This window comes from Oncorhynchus nerka, linkage group LG3 (genome assembly GCF_034236695.1).
Source record: "Oncorhynchus nerka isolate Pitt River linkage group LG3, Oner_Uvic_2.0, whole genome shotgun sequence".
NCBI lineage: Eukaryota > Metazoa > Chordata > Actinopteri > Salmoniformes > Salmonidae > Oncorhynchus > Oncorhynchus nerka.
The window spans coordinates 9,610,399-9,630,603 of NC_088398.1; the positions used below are offsets into that span (position 1 = coordinate 9,610,399).

Genomic DNA, 20,205 nt, shown 5'->3' on the forward strand with positions numbered 1-20,205 from the left:
GAGGGCTATCCAGGGGCCGACCAAACGCCATCTCCGCAGGGGTGCGGATCTCTCTCCCCAGCATGAGGAGGGCAGGCGTGCAGGAGGTGGAGTCTTGGACAGCGGAGCGGCATGCCATGAGGACCATAGGCAGGTGCTTGTCCCAGTCACGCTGGTGTTTGGAAGAGACGATGGCCAGCTGCTGTCCAAGCGTTTTGTTGAAGCGCTCCACAAGGCCATCACTTTGAGGATGGAGAGGAGTAGTGCGGGTCTTGTGCATACCCAGCCTCTCACACATGGTGGCGAACACACGGGACTCAAAGTTTCTGCCTTGGTCGCTGTGGATGGACTCTGCAGCTCCAAACCTGCTGAACATCCCCGCTGTCAGGGCCGACGATGGTCTCTGCCTCCTGGTCAGGCAGAGCATAGGCCTCGGGCCATTTTGTGAAATAGTCCATGGCCGTAAGCACCCAGCGGTTTCCACTGTCTGTGGTGGGGAACGGCCCAACTACATCCACTCCCACCCTCTCCATGGGAGCCCCCACTGGGAACTGTTGGAGCTGAGCATGAGAGCGGCCTGGGGGCCCTTTCTCGCTGTGCAGTTGTCACAGCGGCGACAAAAGTCCTCCACATCCCTCTTGTGCTGCCCCCAGTAGAAGCCCTGACGGAGACGGCGCAGTGTTTTTGTGACCCCAAAGTGTCCAGTCCCCACCCCCCATGAGTACTCTGGAGCACAGCCTCCCGCAATGCTTTTGGGACCACCACCTGCCACCTCTCCTCTCCCGTAGCTGACTCCTTCCATGCCCGCTGTAGCACGCCATCAGCCAGCCGCAGTCTCTCAAACTTCGACCACAACCCTTTGGTCGCGAGTGAGAGCGCTGTCACCTCTTCCCATGGTGGCCTCACCTGCGCCTCTACCCACTGTAGCACTGGCTGTAGGTCTGTGTCCCGTCCCTGCTGCTGCCGCCATTCAGCCACGTCGACAGTCTGCAGCTCACAGCAGACAGGCCCGCCGCCCGACACACTGTGGCACAGACACCCTCCTCTGCCCGCAGCTCTCTCCAGTCCCTCTCTCCGTTCACAGTGGCGGCAGCCGTCTGCAGTACAGGGCCGACGGGACATGGCGTCGGCGTTGGAGTGGCGTGCCCCTGCCCTGTGCACCACCGTGAAGTCATACGGCTGAAGCTCCTCCAACCAGCGTGCCACCTGCCCCTCTGGCTCTCTGAAAGACATGAGCCACTGGAGAGCAGAGTGGTCAGTCCTTACAGTAAAGGGCAGACCACCCAGGTAGTACTTGAAGTGTTTGACGGAAGCCACAACAGCCAAGAGCTCCCGCCGGGTGACACAGTAGCGGCGCTCATGTTTGTCAAATGTTTTGCTGAAGTACGCCACCACTCTCTCCCCTCTGGCCCCACCTGGGCCAGCACCCCACCCATGCCCACATTGCTCGCGTCTGTGTCCAGGATAAAGGGCAAGGTGAGGTCAGGGGGCGAGCACGGGGCCTCGATCAGTGCACGTTTGAGGGTGTTGAACGCCTCCTCACACTCCACTGTCCAAGTGAAAGCCTTGTCCTTCGGCAGCAGGCGGTTCAGTGGAGCAGCAACGCTTGAGAAGCCCCGTACAAACCTCCTGTAGTACGAGGCCAGGCCCAGGAAGCTCTTCAGCTGACGCTGGTCGGTGGGGGTGGGCCAGTCTCTGACAGCCCCTACCTTGTCCTCCATGGTGCTGATCCCCTCCTTCCCCACTCGGTGGCCCAAGAAGGACACCTCTCTCCTCATGAAGTGGCACTTCTCGGGGTGGAGCTTCAGACCTGCGGCAGCCACCCTCTCCAGCACACGCCGTAGCGCCCCAGGGCTGACTGGAAGGAGCTGCCATGGGCCAGGATGTCATCGAGGTATACCAGACACTGCTGTCGGGGATGCCATCCAGCACCCTGTCCATCAAACGCTCAAAAGTAGCTGGAGCGTTGCACAGGCCAAAGCACAGGACCTTGAACTGCCAGTGTCCTCTGTTAGTGGAGAACGCAGTTTTGGCTCTGGCCTCTGGGGAGAGGGGCACCTGCCAGTAGCCACTGCGGAGGTCTAGTGAGGAGAACCAGGAGGACCCCTAACCAGGTCCAGCGACTCATCGATACGTGGTATGGGGTATGAGTCCTTCCTGGTTACCTCATTCAGCCGCCTGTAGTCCGCACAGAACCTCAGCTTGCCCCCCTTCTTCGGAACCATGACGACTGGCGCCGCCCAGGGGCTGTCTGAGGGCTCAATGAAGTCTGCCCGCTGCATCTCCAACACAGCCTTGTCTGCCGCCTCCTGGCGTGCCAGCGGGATACGGCGGGGACGCATCTTGATGGGTCGAGCATCACCTGTGTCGATCTCATGCTGCACCAGAAGAGTCTGACCCACCTCTTCCTCACTCAACGCAAAGCTGTCTCTGAATTCAAACAGCAACTGCCACAACCGTTCCTGCTGCTCAGGGTCAAGACCAACACAGTTCCTCCCCCATATCTCCCTCACTGCAGACAGTGTCCTCTCCTCTCCCATCTGGGGTAGCTGGGCTGGGGGTGCGGCCCGGGCTCACAGAGGGCTGTGTCATGGAGGTAGCTGGGGAATGTAACACACCGCCGTAGGTGACAGGGGGACTGGGGAAAAGTCACACACAGCTGTGGGGGAGGGGGCACAGCCATGAGTCTCTGCTGCTTTAACTGTTGGAGTAAAGGGTTTGTTGGGTTGAGTGAATGTGACATTAGGGGGGGCCATGGTGACTTCCGTCCCTCCCTGGAAGCTCAGTGTGCCCCTATTTACGTCTAACTGGCAGCCTGTGCTCCTAAGAAAGTCCAACCCCAGGATACAAGGGTCCTGCACAGCCGCCACCCACACAGGATGACGCACAGTCCTGCCCCCTACTGTCAGAGTCATTATTCCCTTCCCTTTCATGGGTGCCAGCTCACCTGTGACTGTGCGGAGCTGCACAGTTGTAGGCTCACACTGAGTCCAACCTGGCACAATATCTGGCCTCACCAGGGTTACTGTGGACCCAGTGTCCACCAGGGCGGAGCAGGGCACCCCCTCCACAGTGACAGGGACATGACAAAAGTCCCCAACACAGGTCCGGCCCACCACAACAACAGGCTCCCCCCGCTTGCCCTCGTCTGCTTCTGGGGGAAGTGGAGCCTTGCTTCCCGTCTGTGCCGGTGGGCTCCTCCTGAAGATGATGGTGGTTGGGATAGAAAGCCAGGGGTCCGCACTACCCGGTCTATGCGGACCCCGAGCCGTTTCCCTGAGCTCTGGGGGACATGGGGCAATCTCGGCGCAGATGGCCTGGCTGGCCACAACCCCAGCAGACCCTGGGACCAGGGCTTGTGTTTCGTGCCGCCTGTAGGGACACAGCCCGAATTAGTTCTGTCATTTCGGCCACCCAAGCAGGCTTTTCCGGCTCCGGGCTGCTCTGCCCCCCAGCTCGCACAGAGGGTGTGTCTCCCTGCACCCCCACCAAAGCCCCAGCTGAAGCCCCAGCCCACACCAGCTCCCTCTCCAAAGCCATCTCCAAGGCTGTCTGCAAGGACTCAGGATGAGCCAGCTGGGTCTGTATGCGCAGCTCCGTAGGGGAGAGCGCCTGTATGAACTGGTCCCGTGCTAGCTCGCTCTGCACGGAGGGGGGGCATGTGAGCATATGCCCGCCGAGAGAGGCTCTCAATGTCATTAGCTAGCACCCGTAGAGGCTCTCCAGGCTGCCTGCGTCTATTCCTCAGTTCGGAGCGCAGTAGCCCGGGCTGTACACACTGTCCATAGCGCCTCCTCAGTGCTCCCACTAGAGCACCATAATCATGCCTGTCCTCGGGGCTAATCAATATCAAACAGGACAGAGCTTCATCCGTGAGGCATAAAGCCAACTGCAGTGCCCTTTCTTCATCCGACCACCCCTAAAATGAGCTAACAGTTCAAACTGAGCATGAAAAGCTTCCCAATCCGCCTTACCGGAATACTTCGGGGTCTTAACAGATACGGACGCAGCCGGGAACTGGGCGCCGCCATGTTTGTTTACATCCTGAGCCCCAGATTCCTCGTCACGCCGCGTCGACGTCGCCACTTCGGTCCGCCCACCAGAATCCGCGCGAAATACACTCGACGATGCACTCATGCCCGCTTCAGCCACCATCACTCTAACGTCCTCCCTCAAGCGGCCTCTGCGCTCCGACGCCCTGGCGATCTCCTCAGACAGAACCCCGACGTCCATTCACACGCACCTCCTTGGCCATAATCGTCCCCTACCTCCACCTTCACTTTCGGATTCCTCGAAGCATTTTCAATCCCCGTTCTCACCTACGGTAGCTAGCCACATAAGTCAGCTAGCTAGCTGGCTAACTTGTATCAACGTTTTTACTTCTGACACCAATGTAATGACCTGACTAGATCATAAATGAACAATTGTCCAGACAGAGGCTTGAGTTTGCGAATTGACGGTTTATTGAACCAACTTTACACAGGCTACTGTTTGGGCCGTAGCACACGCCAAATAGATGACAGATAACCCACAAGCCAATCGTAACCTTCTCTTGTGAAGCCCAGACGTAAGAGAGAGAGAACAAAGGCTGAACCTGGTCTTAACTTCCAATGCCCAACCCCCCTCCACGCCACTCCGCCAACCACCAGGATGCCCGGCATCAGAACATTCCAGGCATTCCCGTGATTGGCAGATAGCAGGTTGATTGACATGTCGGACCCCGCGAACACCGGGTACTGGTCAGTACAACACAACCACCTCCTAGCCTAGCACATAACACACAGCTGTCTGTGCGAGTTTCTATTGGACAAATTCAAGTAGGTATGTGCTAGGTCCCTCCCCGTTTTCTTCCGTTTGGTTCTTAAACGTTAAACTGTTTCCATTGCAAGACGTAATGAATACAACACATGTTTTGTAAACTGATTGGAGTTCTGACGTTTGTAAATGCGGTGTAAAATTTGGTTAGTAAATTGTAGCACCGTTCAGGCATACTTTTAGCTAATCATACTCTTTTTTTTATATATATATTTATTTTACCTTTATTTAACTAGGCAAGTCAGTTAAGAACAAATTCTTATTTTCAATGACGGCCTAGGAACAGTGGGTTAACTGCCTGTTCAGGGGCAGAACCGACAGATTTGTACCTTGTCAGCTCGGGGATTTGAACTTGCAACCTTCCGGTTACTAGACCAACGCTCTAACCACTAGGCTACCCTGCTGCAGTAATAACCAACAAGTAATCTAGCTAACAATTCCAAAACTACTACCTTATAGACACAAGTGTAAGGGGATAAAGAATATGTACATAAAGATATATGAATGAGTGATGGTACAGAGCGGCAAAGGCAAGATACAGTAGATGGTATTGAGTGCAGTATATACATATGAGATGAGTATGTAAACAAAGTGGCATAGTTAAAGTGGCTAGTGATACATGTATTACATAAAGATGCAGTAGATGATATAGAGTACAGTATATACGTATACATATGATATGAATGTAAGGTATGTAAACATTATATTAGGTAGCATTGTTTAAAGTGGCTAGTGATATATTTTACATAATTTCCCATCAATTCCCATTATTAAAGTGGCTGGAGTTGAGTCAGTGTGTTGGCAGCAGCCACTCAATGTTAGTGGTGGCTGTTTAACAGTCTGAAGCTGTTTTTCAGTCTCTCGGTCCCAGCTTTGATGCACCTGTACTGACCTCGCCTTCTGGATGATAGCGGGGTGAACAGGCAGTGGCTCGGGTGGTTGTTGTCCTTGATGATCTTTATGGCCTTCCTGTGACATCGGGTGGTGTAGGTGTCCTGGAGGGCAGGTAGTTTGCCCCCGGTGATGCGTTGTGCAGACCTCACTACCCTCTCCCTACTACACCACGTCACGTTAACCATGAAGCATACGCCCCCACCCCTCTTCTTACCAGAAAGATATTTGTTTCTGTCGGCGCGATGCGTGGAGAAACCAGCTGGCTGCACCGACTCCGATAGCGTCTCTCCAGTGAGCCATGTTTCCGTGAAGCAAAGAACGTTACAGTCTCTGATGTCCCTCTGGAATGCTACCCTTGCTCGGATTTCATCAACCTTGTTGTCAAGAGACTGGACATTGGCGAGAAGAATGCTAGGGAGTGGTGCACGATGTGCCCGTCTCCGGAGTCTGACCAGAAGATCGCTTCGTTTCCCCCTTTTACGAAGTCGTTTTTTTGGGGTCGCCGGCTGGGATCCATGCCGTTGTCCTGGGTGAAAGGCAGAACACAGGATCCGCTTCGCGAAAGTCATATTCTTGGTCGTACTGATGGTGAGTTGACGCTGCTCTTATGTTCAGTAGTTCTTCTCGACTGTATGTAATGAAACCTAAGATGACCTGGGGTACCAATGTAAGAAATAACACATAAAAAAGCAAAAAACTGCATAGTTTCCTAGGAACACGAAGCGAGGCGGCCATCTCTGTCGGCGCCGGAAGTACTCTCCCGGCTACAACTATGGCAATTTCCATGGTTTGTTCATGGCTGTTCGTGTAGTAGGTATATCATCTATTTAGAATGTTCCTGTCCACTTTACCTGGACATCGAGTTGATCTAGCTAATAATAATAATAATAATAATAGACATTCACCACTTACCAAGAAGAGGTTTCGTATAGTCGTGGTCACAGTTAAGTGTCCGGCTCCTGGTTCTCGGTTTCTCGAACATCAACTCCAAGACGAGTCTTTGCCCTTTCATATCCAGATTCCCGCGTTGTTGCGGGATGATAGTCGTTCCATTGGAAACGTCTAGGAACAGCCCCCGGCTTCAGACCCTTGCGGTCTGACGAAGTCGCCAGGGTTGAAGTGTAAGTTGCAAATATACAGAATATGCTTCCTCGACGTCTCTTCTAATTGCATGCCCCCACTTCTTCTTCAATGCGAGGGGGATATATGACTGTTTTTTGTTTGGAATTTGAGCACTGCGGGACACTACAAACACGTATGTTTTTCGAGTCCGCCATTGGCATTTCTGTTGCCGGAAGTGCGTCGACCCACCTGCAGCTACTTCCGCTTTTAAGAGCCAGGAATTGTGTAAATAGCCCCTCTTCAGATCCATTCCACCCAAATATATTTGTTACTGTAGCTAGCTGCTGCATATCAGTAGAGCAGTATCCATTACATTTGAACTGATGTTGTAGCTATCTGTTCCCATTTTATTTTGACAGTTGACCACAGTGTGCAACATGTCAGAATCTGGCCACATTCAACCCGGCGTGTATGGACAGGGACGGAGGAGAAGGCCACGCCGAGACAGAGATGTGGGTCCCCCGGGGCAAAACCTCTCTGGTCCCAGTCGAGATCGAGAATATGTCCCCAGAGAATGCAGGGTAAGAACAAGAGTGCACGGCTTTCCTATGCAGGAAAATGATCTCTATGGGCTTCTTTAGTTTATTGTAGTTCTTATCTGGTCTTTGAAGGTCTTTGAAGGATGCCAGTGAGGAGCTTCCAGGACCACTCCTTCAGAAGAACCCCATCATACTGGCCAAACCCCTTGGAGAACGGGTAAGGAGAGATTCTCTCGCTGAAGGTTGTTGTCTGTAAGATGTCTGAAGGTTTTTACTGAATTCAGATGCATGGGTCTTGACAGTAAATACAACAACAAGTATAATGCATTGACTCTTGTTTTGTTTCAGTCCAAGCCTTCCAAGAGTGTACCCATCATGCTCATCAAGACCAGGGAGGATGGGGGGAAACCAGGGACCCCTCCTGAGGTGGCTTCTCCGGCCTCTGGCTCTGGGGCCTCAAAGCTAGAGAGGGAGGGCCAGCGCCCTACCCAACCTGTCTACCAGATCCAAAACAGAGGCATGGGAGCAGCTGCTTCCAGCGGTGCTGTCGACCGTGAGTCAATACTGGTCAAAGACCACTGCTTTCTTTACTAGTGTCATCAGTGACCAGAGACATAATACAGACAATAAAAGAAAGGCCTCAGACCACCATGGATGCAGGACATGTCTACTGATCACCAGCATTACCCTAGCCATTATAAGCATTTATTTACTGTAGCAGTGAATACAATCTCTAACATATGTACGTTACTTACAGCTGTGATTGTCCAGACCAAGCTCGTCCCCCCTGAGAAGATGAAGCACAGCATCAAGCTGGTGGACGATCAGATGAACTGGTGTGACAGCGCCATGGAGGTAAAGCTCTTCTGATTATCGTTGTCATGCCATACATATGTGTAACATATGCAACTTTATTCATTTATTTATATTTATTTATCAACTCCTAAATATGCATGAACTGCACCATTTATACCCAGAGTTATTAGGAGCTCAATGGTTAAGCACCTTACTGCTCAACACTTTATTTGTGAGTGCATAGGGAAAAGGGGGCCTGAATATAACATGGGTCAATTTTAGGGTAGCTTGAGGTAAAACGCCACCCTACCTCAAAAATATTTTCGGGGGGCTCAAAATTAATCAATATGATGCTAACTAGTTAAAATATCCCACTAGCTAATGATTAGATCAATAGGGTAAATGCAGATAGCGACACCATGATTCAGCCAATTTATTTCTAGCCACTATGCCTTTTATTGGTTGGGCTACAGGTGATAATGTTTATTGCTAATAGCTTATCTGATAATATGGACCATGCATGGTCCAATATCTTAAAATGTAAAAATTCAGATAGTGTCAGAATAATTTTATTTTCATTCATTTTGGAGAAGAATGACCTTTTAAAAAATTGCAAGAACTGTGCTTCTCAGTCCTTATACATAAAAATTATCCGGGGAGACCCGGACCCCCCTCTTAACCCCCTCCACTGCAACCTTTTTCCCCACTGGTACACATTTTTCCAGAGGAAACACGGAGCCAGAGAGTCATGTTGTGTAACAGTTGTGTTGTCCTGTGTTACAGTACCTAAGGTACCAGACAGACATGTTGGTAGTGGGAGTCATTGGCCTGCAGGGAACAGGGAAATCCACCATCATGTCTCTCCTGTCTGCCAACGCACCTGAAGAAGACCAAAGGTATTGTTCTATTGACACCCCCTTACATGGAGCTCTTTCCATCTATAAAGACAGGGAATATTGTGTTGTATATTGTACTTTATATTGTAAATTAATGTAATTCAATTTTAAAGTTAACAGTAACATATGGTTGTATTGTGTCTATGTCTGACAGGTCTATGTGTGTTTGTGTAGGGGCTATGTGTTCAGGGCTCAGACTCAGGAGATCAAAGAGAGAGGAGGGAACCAGAGCACTGGTATTGACTTCTACATTACCCAGGAAAGAGTCATCTTCTTGGACACACAGGTCAGATTAAGGCATCAGCGTTTAAGGCGATTCACTGTATCTCAAATTTTGTATTTATTCATATACCATTCCTCTTGCTCCAATGTTATTTTCTATACCAATGTTTTCCTCCAGCCCATTCTTAGCCCCTCCATTTTGGATCGCCTAATCAACAACGAACGTAAGCTGCCTCCAATCTTCCTCACACCTACGTGGAGATGCAGGTCAGTGAGGGGCCAGCAGGGGGCACTGGGCAACAGAGGCTCTAAAGGAGAGCTACTTTCTGTCTCATCTGATCCAGTCTCATGATTCATTTTTTTATCATTCTCTTCAGATCACTGCCTTCCTGTTCACAGTGTGCCACGTGGTCATTTTGATTCAATACTGGTTCACTGACATCAACATCTACAGGTAACCACCCCACCCGTCTGGGAAACAAGAGTCCATTAGCACTGATTCACTAATGCTTATCATGGGGTTTTCAAATCAGGGCAGATAGGATCATCATTGGAGGGTAGTGTTCTGTGTCTGAGTGTATTTTGGCTGTGGCATTACATTTTCCACTCATCACCATGGAAAGGTTTTACACCCATGCATCCATTGTGTTGTCACAACATTGGGAATGTTCTGATATCATATTCATATTGTCGTTGTAGTGGTTGATGTGCTGTGTGAATATTCTGACCAGGTTTTATGAAGTGTCTCTGTGGTGATGATATTTTCTCTGACCAGGTTCCTCCAGACAACAGAGATGTTAAAGCCCTCCACCCCCTCAGCCAGCCATGACAGCACTGGCTCCTCTGGCACCGAAGAGGGATCAGAGTACTACCCACACCTACTCACATAGGTGACAGACACACACACACTCACTCTAGTTCCGGCTCAGTGTACTGAATGCTCAATAATGTATTGTTCTGTTGTCTAGTGTTCCTGCAGAACAAATCTAGTCGTGATGAGTTCTGTCCCAGAAACCTGAAGAAGATGCACATGGCAGTGGACAAGCTGATGGCCCACTCCCACCTGAAATACAAAGGTTAGACTGGAGAGGATGTACCAACAGGCTTATCACAACATTCACATATTTAAACACTATACTATTGTGTTGTTTCTATATTAGGATTCCTGCACGTGCATCTTTTTGAAGGGTGAGAAGTGCAAAGCAGTGACAAATGTCATTAAAAAAAAACATAAAGTGTGCAGACATGGGTTTAGTTAGCATGTATTGACTGATCATGTTCTGGTTTCTATATGCAGGCACGTTGTCCATGCTGGACTGTACTATTTTCCCTGGACTGGACTGCGACTACCTGGAAACAGAGGTCAACATGTTCTTGCTGCCCCTCATGGAGAATGAGGGGGAGGACGCGCTAACCAAAGCAGGTCAGAGCAAATACCATGTCTTAGTTTTCACACACACGTCTGTCTATTTTATCTATTTATTTTGTATTTCACCTTTATTTAACCAGGTAGGCTAGTTGAGAACAAGTTCTCATTTGCAACTGCGACCTGGCCAAGATAAAGCAAAGCAGTTTGACACATACAACAACACTGAGTTACACATGGAATAAACAAACATACAGTCAATAATAATGTAGAAAAAGGCTATATACAGTGTGTGCAAATGAGGTAGGATAAGGGAGGTAAGGCAATAAATAGGCCATGGTGGCGAAGTAATTACTATATAGCAATTAAACACTGGAATGGTAGATGTGCAGAAGATGAATGTGCAAGTAGAGATACTGTGGTGCAAAGGAGCAAGATATGAATAAATACAGTATGGGGATGAGGTAGTTGGATGGGCAATTTACAGATGGGCTATGTACAGGTGCAGTGATCTGTGAGATGCTCTGACAGCTGGTGCTTAAAGCTAGTGAGGGAGATATCTATCTTTGTGGATGTTCTCCTCTCTCATTCCTTTGTTATATTGATTCCCCATGTCTGTGTCTTGGTGTTTTGTTCTAGGGTCTGGGGCCGCCCCCCTCTTCTCTCTCCTCCCGGGCTACAGAGGACACCCCACCTTCTCTCTCAGGTCTCCAAGCTCCGCAGCCAAATCCTGTCCATGTCCCGCTGTCAGCTGTCACACCATCCTCACAGAGAAGAAATGAGGCAAAGATATGGAAATGAGGCAAAACTGTACTCGAAAATATGTTTGACTGTTATGTTGTGACAGGTTTGTCACGAACCGGCTCAAAGCCCGTAACAAAGGGAGACAACGTGGAGATAATGAGTAGCAAAATATGTATTTATTACCTAAAGCAACTAAGTATAATAGACAATGGTGTGTGTAATCAGTAATCAGTAGTGTAAGTGAGTGTTTTGCATGCATGAATGTGATAATGCAGGGTGATGAAAGGTGCCAAAGCAAACAAACAAACAAACGGCCACCAAGAACCACAACACAATCTACAGAGGGTGTCTGCATGGAGAGAGTCTCCTCCATGAATGGGGAAGTGGTGTATTTATCCTGGGAGACACCGGGCCCAGGTGTTTCCCATGTAGCTGACGACCCTCCCAACTCCGCCCACCAGCATCCTAATAAGGAAATAACAGAGAGAATACGGCAGACAGAGTGGGAGGGTCGTCACATCCCCCCCCATAAAACCGGGGACCAACAAGGACCCCGGAACAAAATACCAGTCTCTAAGTTCCAAATTGACACAGCTTCTGCGCCACAAATTGATGAGGGTTTACGTGTTCACACTTACAATTTGCCCCAGCCAACCTCCTCCCCAGACCTCAGCGACCTTCGCACAGGAAGCAACATTTAAGAGGAAAGAAGAAAACAAGACCAGGAGGGAGCATACAGGACAGAGAGAACATGACAATACGAAACAATGGTCAGTCACGTAAACATTAGGAACAGGGCGCACGAGAGAGCGCATCAGCAATCACGTTTTCAGTCCCCCGGATGTGCCTCACATCGAGATGGAATGATTGTAAAAATAAACACCATCGCATTATCCTCTGGTTTGGACACATCATGGACCTCAAAAAAGTGAGGGGGTTATGGTCGGTGTAGACCACAATAGGTATTACCCCCGACCCGATATACACTTCGAAGTGTTGTAGTGCCCAAATTAATGCTAGCGCTTCCTTTTCAATAACCGAATAGTTCAACTGATAATCGTTAAACTTTTTGGAAAAAAAACTAACAGGCCTCTCAATCCCAGACACATCTGCTTGCAGCAAAAATGCACCTGCCCCCACATGACTAGCATCCACCTGCAAGGTAAATGACAAATCCATGCGAGGAGCAGCCAGCACTGGAGTTGAGGTAAGCAACCTCTTTGCCTCTTCAAAAGCGTGTTGACAACGAGTAGACCAAACATAAACAGCCTTAGCTTTCAGCATATCTGTCAAGGGAGCGACCACAGTAGAGAAGTTATTACAAAAACTACGGTAATAACCAATCATGCCCAAGAAACGCATCAGTTCCTTTTTAGTAGTTGGTGGTGGAAAAGCATCAATAGCCACCACTTTAGCCCGAACAGGACGCACTTCACCCTGCCCAACCATTTTTCCAAGGTATGTAATGGTCGCCTGAGCAAACTCACATTTTGCCAGATTGATTGTGAGGCGACCCGCAGCCAGACGTTCGAACAAGGCTTGAATACGGGACAGATGTTCTTCCCAAGTATCTGCATAGATCACTACATCGTCCAAATAAACAGCGCACCCGGTCAGACCGGCGACAACCCTGTTCATAAGTCGCTGAAAAGTGGCAGGTGCATTGCGCAGACCGAAACTCATAACTGAATACGAGTACAGACCAAAGGGTGTAATAAAGGCAGAGATTTCACGTGCCCTACTCGTCAGTGGCACCTGCCAATAGCCTTTTAACAGGTCAAATTTGCTCACAAACTTAGCTGCACCGACTTGATCAACACAGTCCTCCATCCGAGGAAGAGGAAATGAATCTGATTTTGTGACACTGTTTACCTTACGGTAGTCCGTACAAAAACGGTTTGTTCCATCCGGTTTACTGACCAAGATACAGGGAGAAGCCCAACTGGAGAAAGAAGGCTCTGCTATCTTACTCTCCAGCATGTACTTGACCTCAGCATCCAGACAACGTAGTTTCTCTGAAGAAACTCTATAGAAGCGCTGACGAATGGGGTCAGCACCTCCAATGTCAATATCATGTTCTATTAAGTTTGTACGTGTAGGTGTATCAGAAAACAAACCTGGAAATCTCTGAATCAGACCAACTATCTCTTTCCGCCCATCAACAGGTAGGTGAGTGAGAAGACTGTCTAAAATATCCAGTGTTTCTGAATTTTTCAATCTACCCTGCAATATACAATCGTCAGGACCAGGAACATCTTCCTCCTCATGCACAGATCTAGCACGACAAGAACCCAAGGAAACAACGGTATCAGCCAAAAGAACAGGTTTACCGTCCTCTGTAGAATCCCACTGTTCAGTCTCAGAGGAACGTGCATAATAGGGTTTTAACAGATTTACATGGCACAGCTGGTGTGCTTTCCTCCGTTCTGGAGTGGCAACTAGATAATTTTGCTCAGTGCACTGGCGCACCACTGTATATGGACCTTGAAACTTGGCTTGAAAAGGAGAACCAACAATTGGCAGCAGAGCAAGAACCTGGTCACCTGGACTAAAGTGACGAGGCTCAGTTCGGCGATCAAATATGCCCTTCATCCTCTCCTGTGAAGATGATAACTTCTCTTTAGCCATTTCACCAGCGGCATACAGCAGTCGCCGGAAATCACACACATACGATAACAGGGACTGAGGAGGCTCGGGAGACTTCCAGTCATCCTGGAGAACAGATAAAAGTCCACGCACCCTATGTCCAAACACAAGGTCATTTGGACTGAAACCTGTGCTCTCCTGTGAAACTTCCCTAAGCAGCTAACAGTAACCAAGGCAACCCCTCCTCCCAATCCTTATCCATCTCAGTACAATAAGCTCTCAACAAAGACTTTAGTGTTTGATGGAAACGTTCCAGTGCTCCTTGACTTTGCGCGTGATAGGCGCTAGACAAATTGTGTTTAATATGGAGCTGTTGAAGAACCTGACCAAACAGATTAGAGGTAAAATTAGATCCTTGATCACTCTGAATGACCTTAGGGATTCCAAACAATGAGAGAAACTGAGTCAAAGCTTTTAACACCGATTTAGTCGTGATAGATCGGAGAGGATAGGCAGCAGGAAACCTAGTGGTCTGACACATCACAGTGAACAGGTAACTACTACCCTTTTTAGAACGAGGCAGAGGACCCACACAGTCAATAATCAGATACTCAAAAGGTTGGCTGAGTACAGGAATAGGAAACAATGGTACTGGTTTAATAGCTTGATTAGGCTTACCAGTTAATTGACAGGTGTGACAAGTTTTGATAAAATCAGAAACATCCCTCTTTAATCTAGGCCAAAAGAAATGTCTTAATATGCGATTGTAGGTTTTCCTCACCCCCATATGTCCAGCCACGTCGCTGTGAGAAGTTTCCAACACCAACTTACGAAGCTTAACTGGTACAACAACCTGACTAATTGCCTCCCCCAGAAAAACACTATCATGAGACACCCACTTTCTCATCAGGACATCCTCTTGGAGAAAATAGCCATGGGCGACATCTCCCAACTGTTCTATAGGCACAATTTGATCACGCAACTCTTCCAACGTGGGGTCATCCCGTTGCGCATTGATTAGATCTGAGCGGGTTACAGATAACGGGATAACAGGGAAAACAGTGACATACTTTGTATTATTATCATTAGTCGGCGCAGTGACCAGTTCGCCACGGCTCATAGAACGTGTCACTGCACACGCAGAGAACACCTCTGGGAAACTCTGTACACTCTCATCAGGAATCCCAACAAATGACGGCTTAGTGGAAACCACTAGAGATGGAAACACGACAGGCCATACACGCTCACCAGCCAAGTTATTCCCAAGGATAACATCGATACCCTCAATAGGCAACGAAGGACGCACACCCACAACAACTTCACCCTTCACCAGCCCACAATCCAACATCAGTTTATGCAATGGAACTGACAGAGTGTTCAAACCTATTCCCTAATTAGAACACTATTCCCGAATCAGTCTCAGCAGAAAAGGGTAACACAGACTCCAACACAAATGATTCAGAGGCACCTGTGTCTCTCAGGATCTTCACTGGCACTAGGTCTTTACTTCCTAACATAGACACAAAACCTTCTGTAATGAAAGGTAAATAGTCTGGATCAATATGGACTTTCACATTCTCCTGGGCCTGAGGAAATGAGTTATGAATGAACTGATGTGGAACAGGTGCAGCTAATGCAGTAGGCTTAGATTTAGCGTAAGCACCCTTTGACCTGAGAAGTGGACATTCGTTTTTCCAATGCCCTGAACCTTGACAGTAGTGACACTCCTGCCCAAAGTCAGCTTTACCATGGGAGTCAGGTTCAACCCTAGTTGAATAGAACTCTGCCCGAGAACCAAAGTATCTCGGTGAGCGAAGCCCAAATCTATCCGAAGGCCCCCACTCTTTCCGAATACGGGGTTCTGCAAAGACACTTTTGTGAGTCAACACATACTCGTCTGCCAAAACTGCAGCTTCAGCAACATTCTTTACTTTCTGTTCATTAATATACGTGGCAATACGATCAGGAATTGTGTCCTTAAATTGCTCTAACATAATCAGATCACACAGCCCTTGGAAAGTCACAACTGCAGAGGCGGAACACCAGCGATTAAACTGTAAAGACAACTGTCAACATGAGTCAAACTCAACATGAGTCTGGCTTATCATCCCGTGTACACTTTTAAAGTTCTAAATCGTTGCCAACTCCTAGCGTCAGCAACCCGCTCAAACAACGAAAAGAATGTAAGCCTCAGGGACCAATTCATCAAAAATCTGTAACACAGCTGTTTTAACTTTATCATAACTGGCACTATCGTGTACACTAAGAGCTGAATTTGAATTTGAATTTGATTTTAGCACGCTCCATATCTTGTTTAAATGCCAATTCCTTTTCATATTTTACACGATCATGCTCTAGCTTCTCACGATCATGCTGCCGATCATGCTCTCTCTTCTCACGATCATGCTCCAGCTGTAACAAAAGCAGTTCTTTCTGCTGTTCAAAAGAAGGTTACTAGGACTAACCGATGGAATGTCCATTGTAACGTTATGGGGAGACGACAAATCCTCAGCAGAGGCTGGCCCAGTGGTAACTTCTAGAATACCACTCTCCATCAGATTGGCCTTCAATATCAACCTAATAGAATTCTTTAGACGTTTATCACTAATCTCAACCTTGTAGTGTTCCGCGACCTTCAACAGCTGTTCTTTAGTACCTAAATCTAACAATTCCTCTGATGGAGAGCGAATGAACTTATCTACATAAGACGCCATAATCACACAAAAAAAAAAATAATTCTGGCTCTTCCCTTCTGCTGAGCACACCAGACCACAACCCGAGAATTGACAATCACCCTGAGTACCACAGAAGAGAGATGAGATACAGAGCTTCCCAAAACCTACAATAACTCAACCCTAGTCTTCGTGCAGATTTGCGGTGGGAATTTACGCACTGTAGCCCGCTGGCAAGGAAATAGAACTCCCCAGCATGCTGGCAAATTCCACCAAGCCACGGATGTGCCCCCGAGACAACTGCTCAGTCCACAGACACCACACAAAAATAACAAACATTAACCATGCCCAACATATTCCAAAAAATGAAACACGTCGCTAAACCTATCAGGGAAAAAAGGCTATAGCTCCGGGTAGCAAGTTCCACTACCCTACCCAAATCTCCCACCGAGGTACACAGCAGATTACTCACCTCAGACTGATGTCCCAACAGAAAGTAGAACAAGAGTTCAGGCTAGGCAGGGCCTGGAAACTAACCATTATAGTCTCTCCAACAAAGCACACAAACCAAACAACAAAAGGCAACCAATACTGGGCCTATCAAACACAATATGCAACCCAAACACGTACCTCCACGGTCTCCCAAACCAATAGTTCAAATATCCCGGATGAGCCCCCACTTGTCACGAACCGGCTCAAAGCCCGTAACAAAGGGAGACAACGTGGAGATAATGAGTAGCAAAATATGTATTTATTACCTAAAGCAACTAAGTATAATAGACAATGCTGTGTGTAATCAGTAATCAGTAGTGTAAGTGAGTGTTTTGCATGCATGAATGTGATAATGCAGGGTGATGAAAGGTGCCAAAGCAAACAAACAAACAAACAAACGGACACCAAGAACCACAACACAATCTACAGAGGGTGTCTGCATGGAGAGAGTCTCCTCCATGAATGGGGAAGTGGTGTATTTATCCTGGGAGACACCGGGCCCAGGTGTTTCCCATGTAGCTGACGACCCTCCCAACTCCGCCCACCAGCATCCTAATAAGGAAATAACAGAGAGAATACGGCAGACAGAGTGGGAGGGTCGTCACAGGTTTCATTATGCAGTTCGCATCTGGGGCGGGGTGAAGAAGTCCTCAGCCCTGTCTGAATACAGTCGTCTACCTGCCTAGCAGCACTGTCAACCTGTTATGAATATACTGGAGGAAATGGATGTCCCTGTCCTACATCAGGACCAGAAGAGACAGAGAGAGAGGTGGGTCTGGAGATGGACAGTGCCAGTACTATTGGGCTCACAGGTTCAGTCAGTGGTGATATGAGGTGCTTGATGTTGAGGAGAGGTCCATCTCATTGGGAACATATGGAACTACAGATAGTTCAACAGTTCAACTTTGGTGGCTCTGGCTTTGTAACAGAGGGAGAAAGGGGACAGCTGATCAGATTCAGGTGTCAATGTGACAGTAAATAACCTTGTTAAGATATACTCTGTTATCTCCCTTCTGATGTAGTAACATTAGAATACTTTAAGAACATTCAGAAAGAGTATAAAATCCTTTCTATTCCACAACCTTTCCATTTCAGGCAAGTAATATTGATTAAGTCTTAATCTTAACTAGGATTATTTTCAAATCCAGAAGCAAAAAATATTTTTTGATTTACGCAATCATCTCAAAACATCAAATTTGACTGTCATGGTGGTGATTGAATCCTTTAAAAAATAATAGACTTCATGCTGTAGGTTATAGAGATTAAATTGGTGTGAATATGCAAAAGGAAGCATAGTATTTTATGTATATATTTGGGCAAGATATAGTTTCCTTGTATATTTAAAAGGCACTTATGAAAAAACATCCCTCGATCTTGATAAACATAATCAAAACAGTCTCTTTGACAGTATCTCACTCATCGGCCTTCAGAGCCTTTTTCAGTAAGTTTTGCGCATCTTCAGACCATCAATGTTGACCCAGCTGTCTTGGTCAGAATGTTGATGCGTCTTTGCTCATCTCCTTGTTCAGAGGGGACTTGAGGACTGCTTTCAGCAGTCCACTGGCACATTTGTTCTACCAGCAAGGCTCTGCAGAGACTCATTATTAAGACCAAAAGCCTGATAGTACATTCTGATCTCCCTTACCAAGATGGTTATGTCTACACTAACGGAGAGACCTGAAATTGGTTTTGTTGCCCCACAGCCAGATACAAGAGCTGATCACCATATGTTGGCTTGGAGAGCCTCGTTCTTCCTCTGGTTGGTTTTCAGGCTCATGTTAGGAATGGCTAACAGCAGGACATGCCTCTTGAGAACAGGAAGTTCCTTCTCCATTGTCTTCACCAGTTTGGGGAAGTCATGGAAAGGTACTGAAATTGGAGATGAGGAAGACCTGAGGAGACTCCACACCATGATACTAGAAGTCCTAAGTTGCGCAAAGCATATAAAATGAAGACCAGTACAACCACAACAGTAACTGTATTTCCACTAACTTGTCCAGTGATTAAAAAAAAGGGCCACTTTTTAACATAAGGCTTTATTCTACACCAGCACCATACCAGTGTCTACATACACTGAGTGTACGGGACATCTGCTCTTTCCCTGATGTAGACTGACCAGGTGAAAGTTATGATCCCTTATTGATGTTACCTGTTAAATACACTTCAATCAGTGTAGATGAAGGAGATGAGACTGGTAAAATAAGGACTTTTAAGCCTTGAGACAATTGAGACATGGATTGTGTACGTGTGCCATTCAAAGGATGAATGGGCAAGACAAAAGATTTAAGTGCCTTTGAACTGGGTATAGTAGTAGGTGCCAGGTGCACCAGTTTGAGTGTGTCAAGAACTGCAACGCTGTTGGGTTTTTATGCTCAACAGTTTCCCATGTGTATCAAGAATGGTCCACCATCCAAAGGGCATCCAGCCAACTTGACACAACAGTGGGAAGCATTGGAGTCAACATGGGCCACCATCCCTGTGGAACGCTTTTGTCATATTTTAGATTCCATGGCCCAAGTGCAACTCAGTATTAGGAAGGTGTTATTAATGTTTTGTACACTCAGAGTACATGCAACATTGTCATATTGCAATGAGAACATAGCATTTTACAAACAACATCATGTGACTCTATAAGGGAATACCCCAATAAAGTGCCATAAGGGATGGATGCAGATTAACACAAATATTCTTTACTTAGTTTATAACTAATGATGTTACACTCGCCGAATAAGCAGCGCATGAGTGAAGTCTTTATGAAAATAAATAATGTTTTTATGTACCATTGCGCTCAAACTCAAAATGTTGGTGTGTTAAACCAATCTACCACGAATAAAGGGTGGTTTGAACACAGAATATACAAAACTTCCCAACTTCCGCTTTCATTTTTTTGTTTTCAGCAGGCCAGGGAATAAACTAACACAAACGTTTCGTTGTCCACCTTCAGTGTATGTCTGGTTTCAGACAGCAGTTATCTAGAGTGAGACACAGCTGGGAATTATAGTAATCAACAGGACCAAGTTTTACAAAACTTTTCTAATCAGATTTTTAAATGTTAGAATTGGGTATTTCAAAACTGAAAATTAGATTCTAATCCTTGACACAAGTATGAATGATTTGTAAACAACAGTTGATTAACAGTTGGT

The 20,205-nt window shown here is 47.3% G+C and overlaps 1 protein-coding gene across 1 annotated transcript; it reads left to right on the plus strand.

Moving 5' to 3' along the window:
- The first annotated feature begins 7,187 nt into the window (after window positions 1-7,187).
- Window positions 7,188-17,921, plus strand: smg9 (SMG9 nonsense mediated mRNA decay factor). Its single transcript, XM_065008120.1, is given in 16 exon segments — window positions 7,188-7,331; window positions 7,432-7,506; window positions 7,638-7,842; window positions 8,047-8,144; window positions 8,868-8,980; window positions 9,155-9,266; window positions 9,381-9,438; window positions 9,441-9,469; window positions 9,547-9,656; window positions 9,978-10,079; window positions 10,166-10,278; window positions 10,500-10,625; window positions 11,208-11,264; window positions 11,267-11,329; window positions 14,720-14,741; window positions 17,670-17,921. Coding segments are annotated over 16 exon segments (1,506 nt in total). The 3' UTR covers window positions 17,749-17,921.
- Window positions 17,922-20,205: the final 2,284 nt, after the last annotated feature.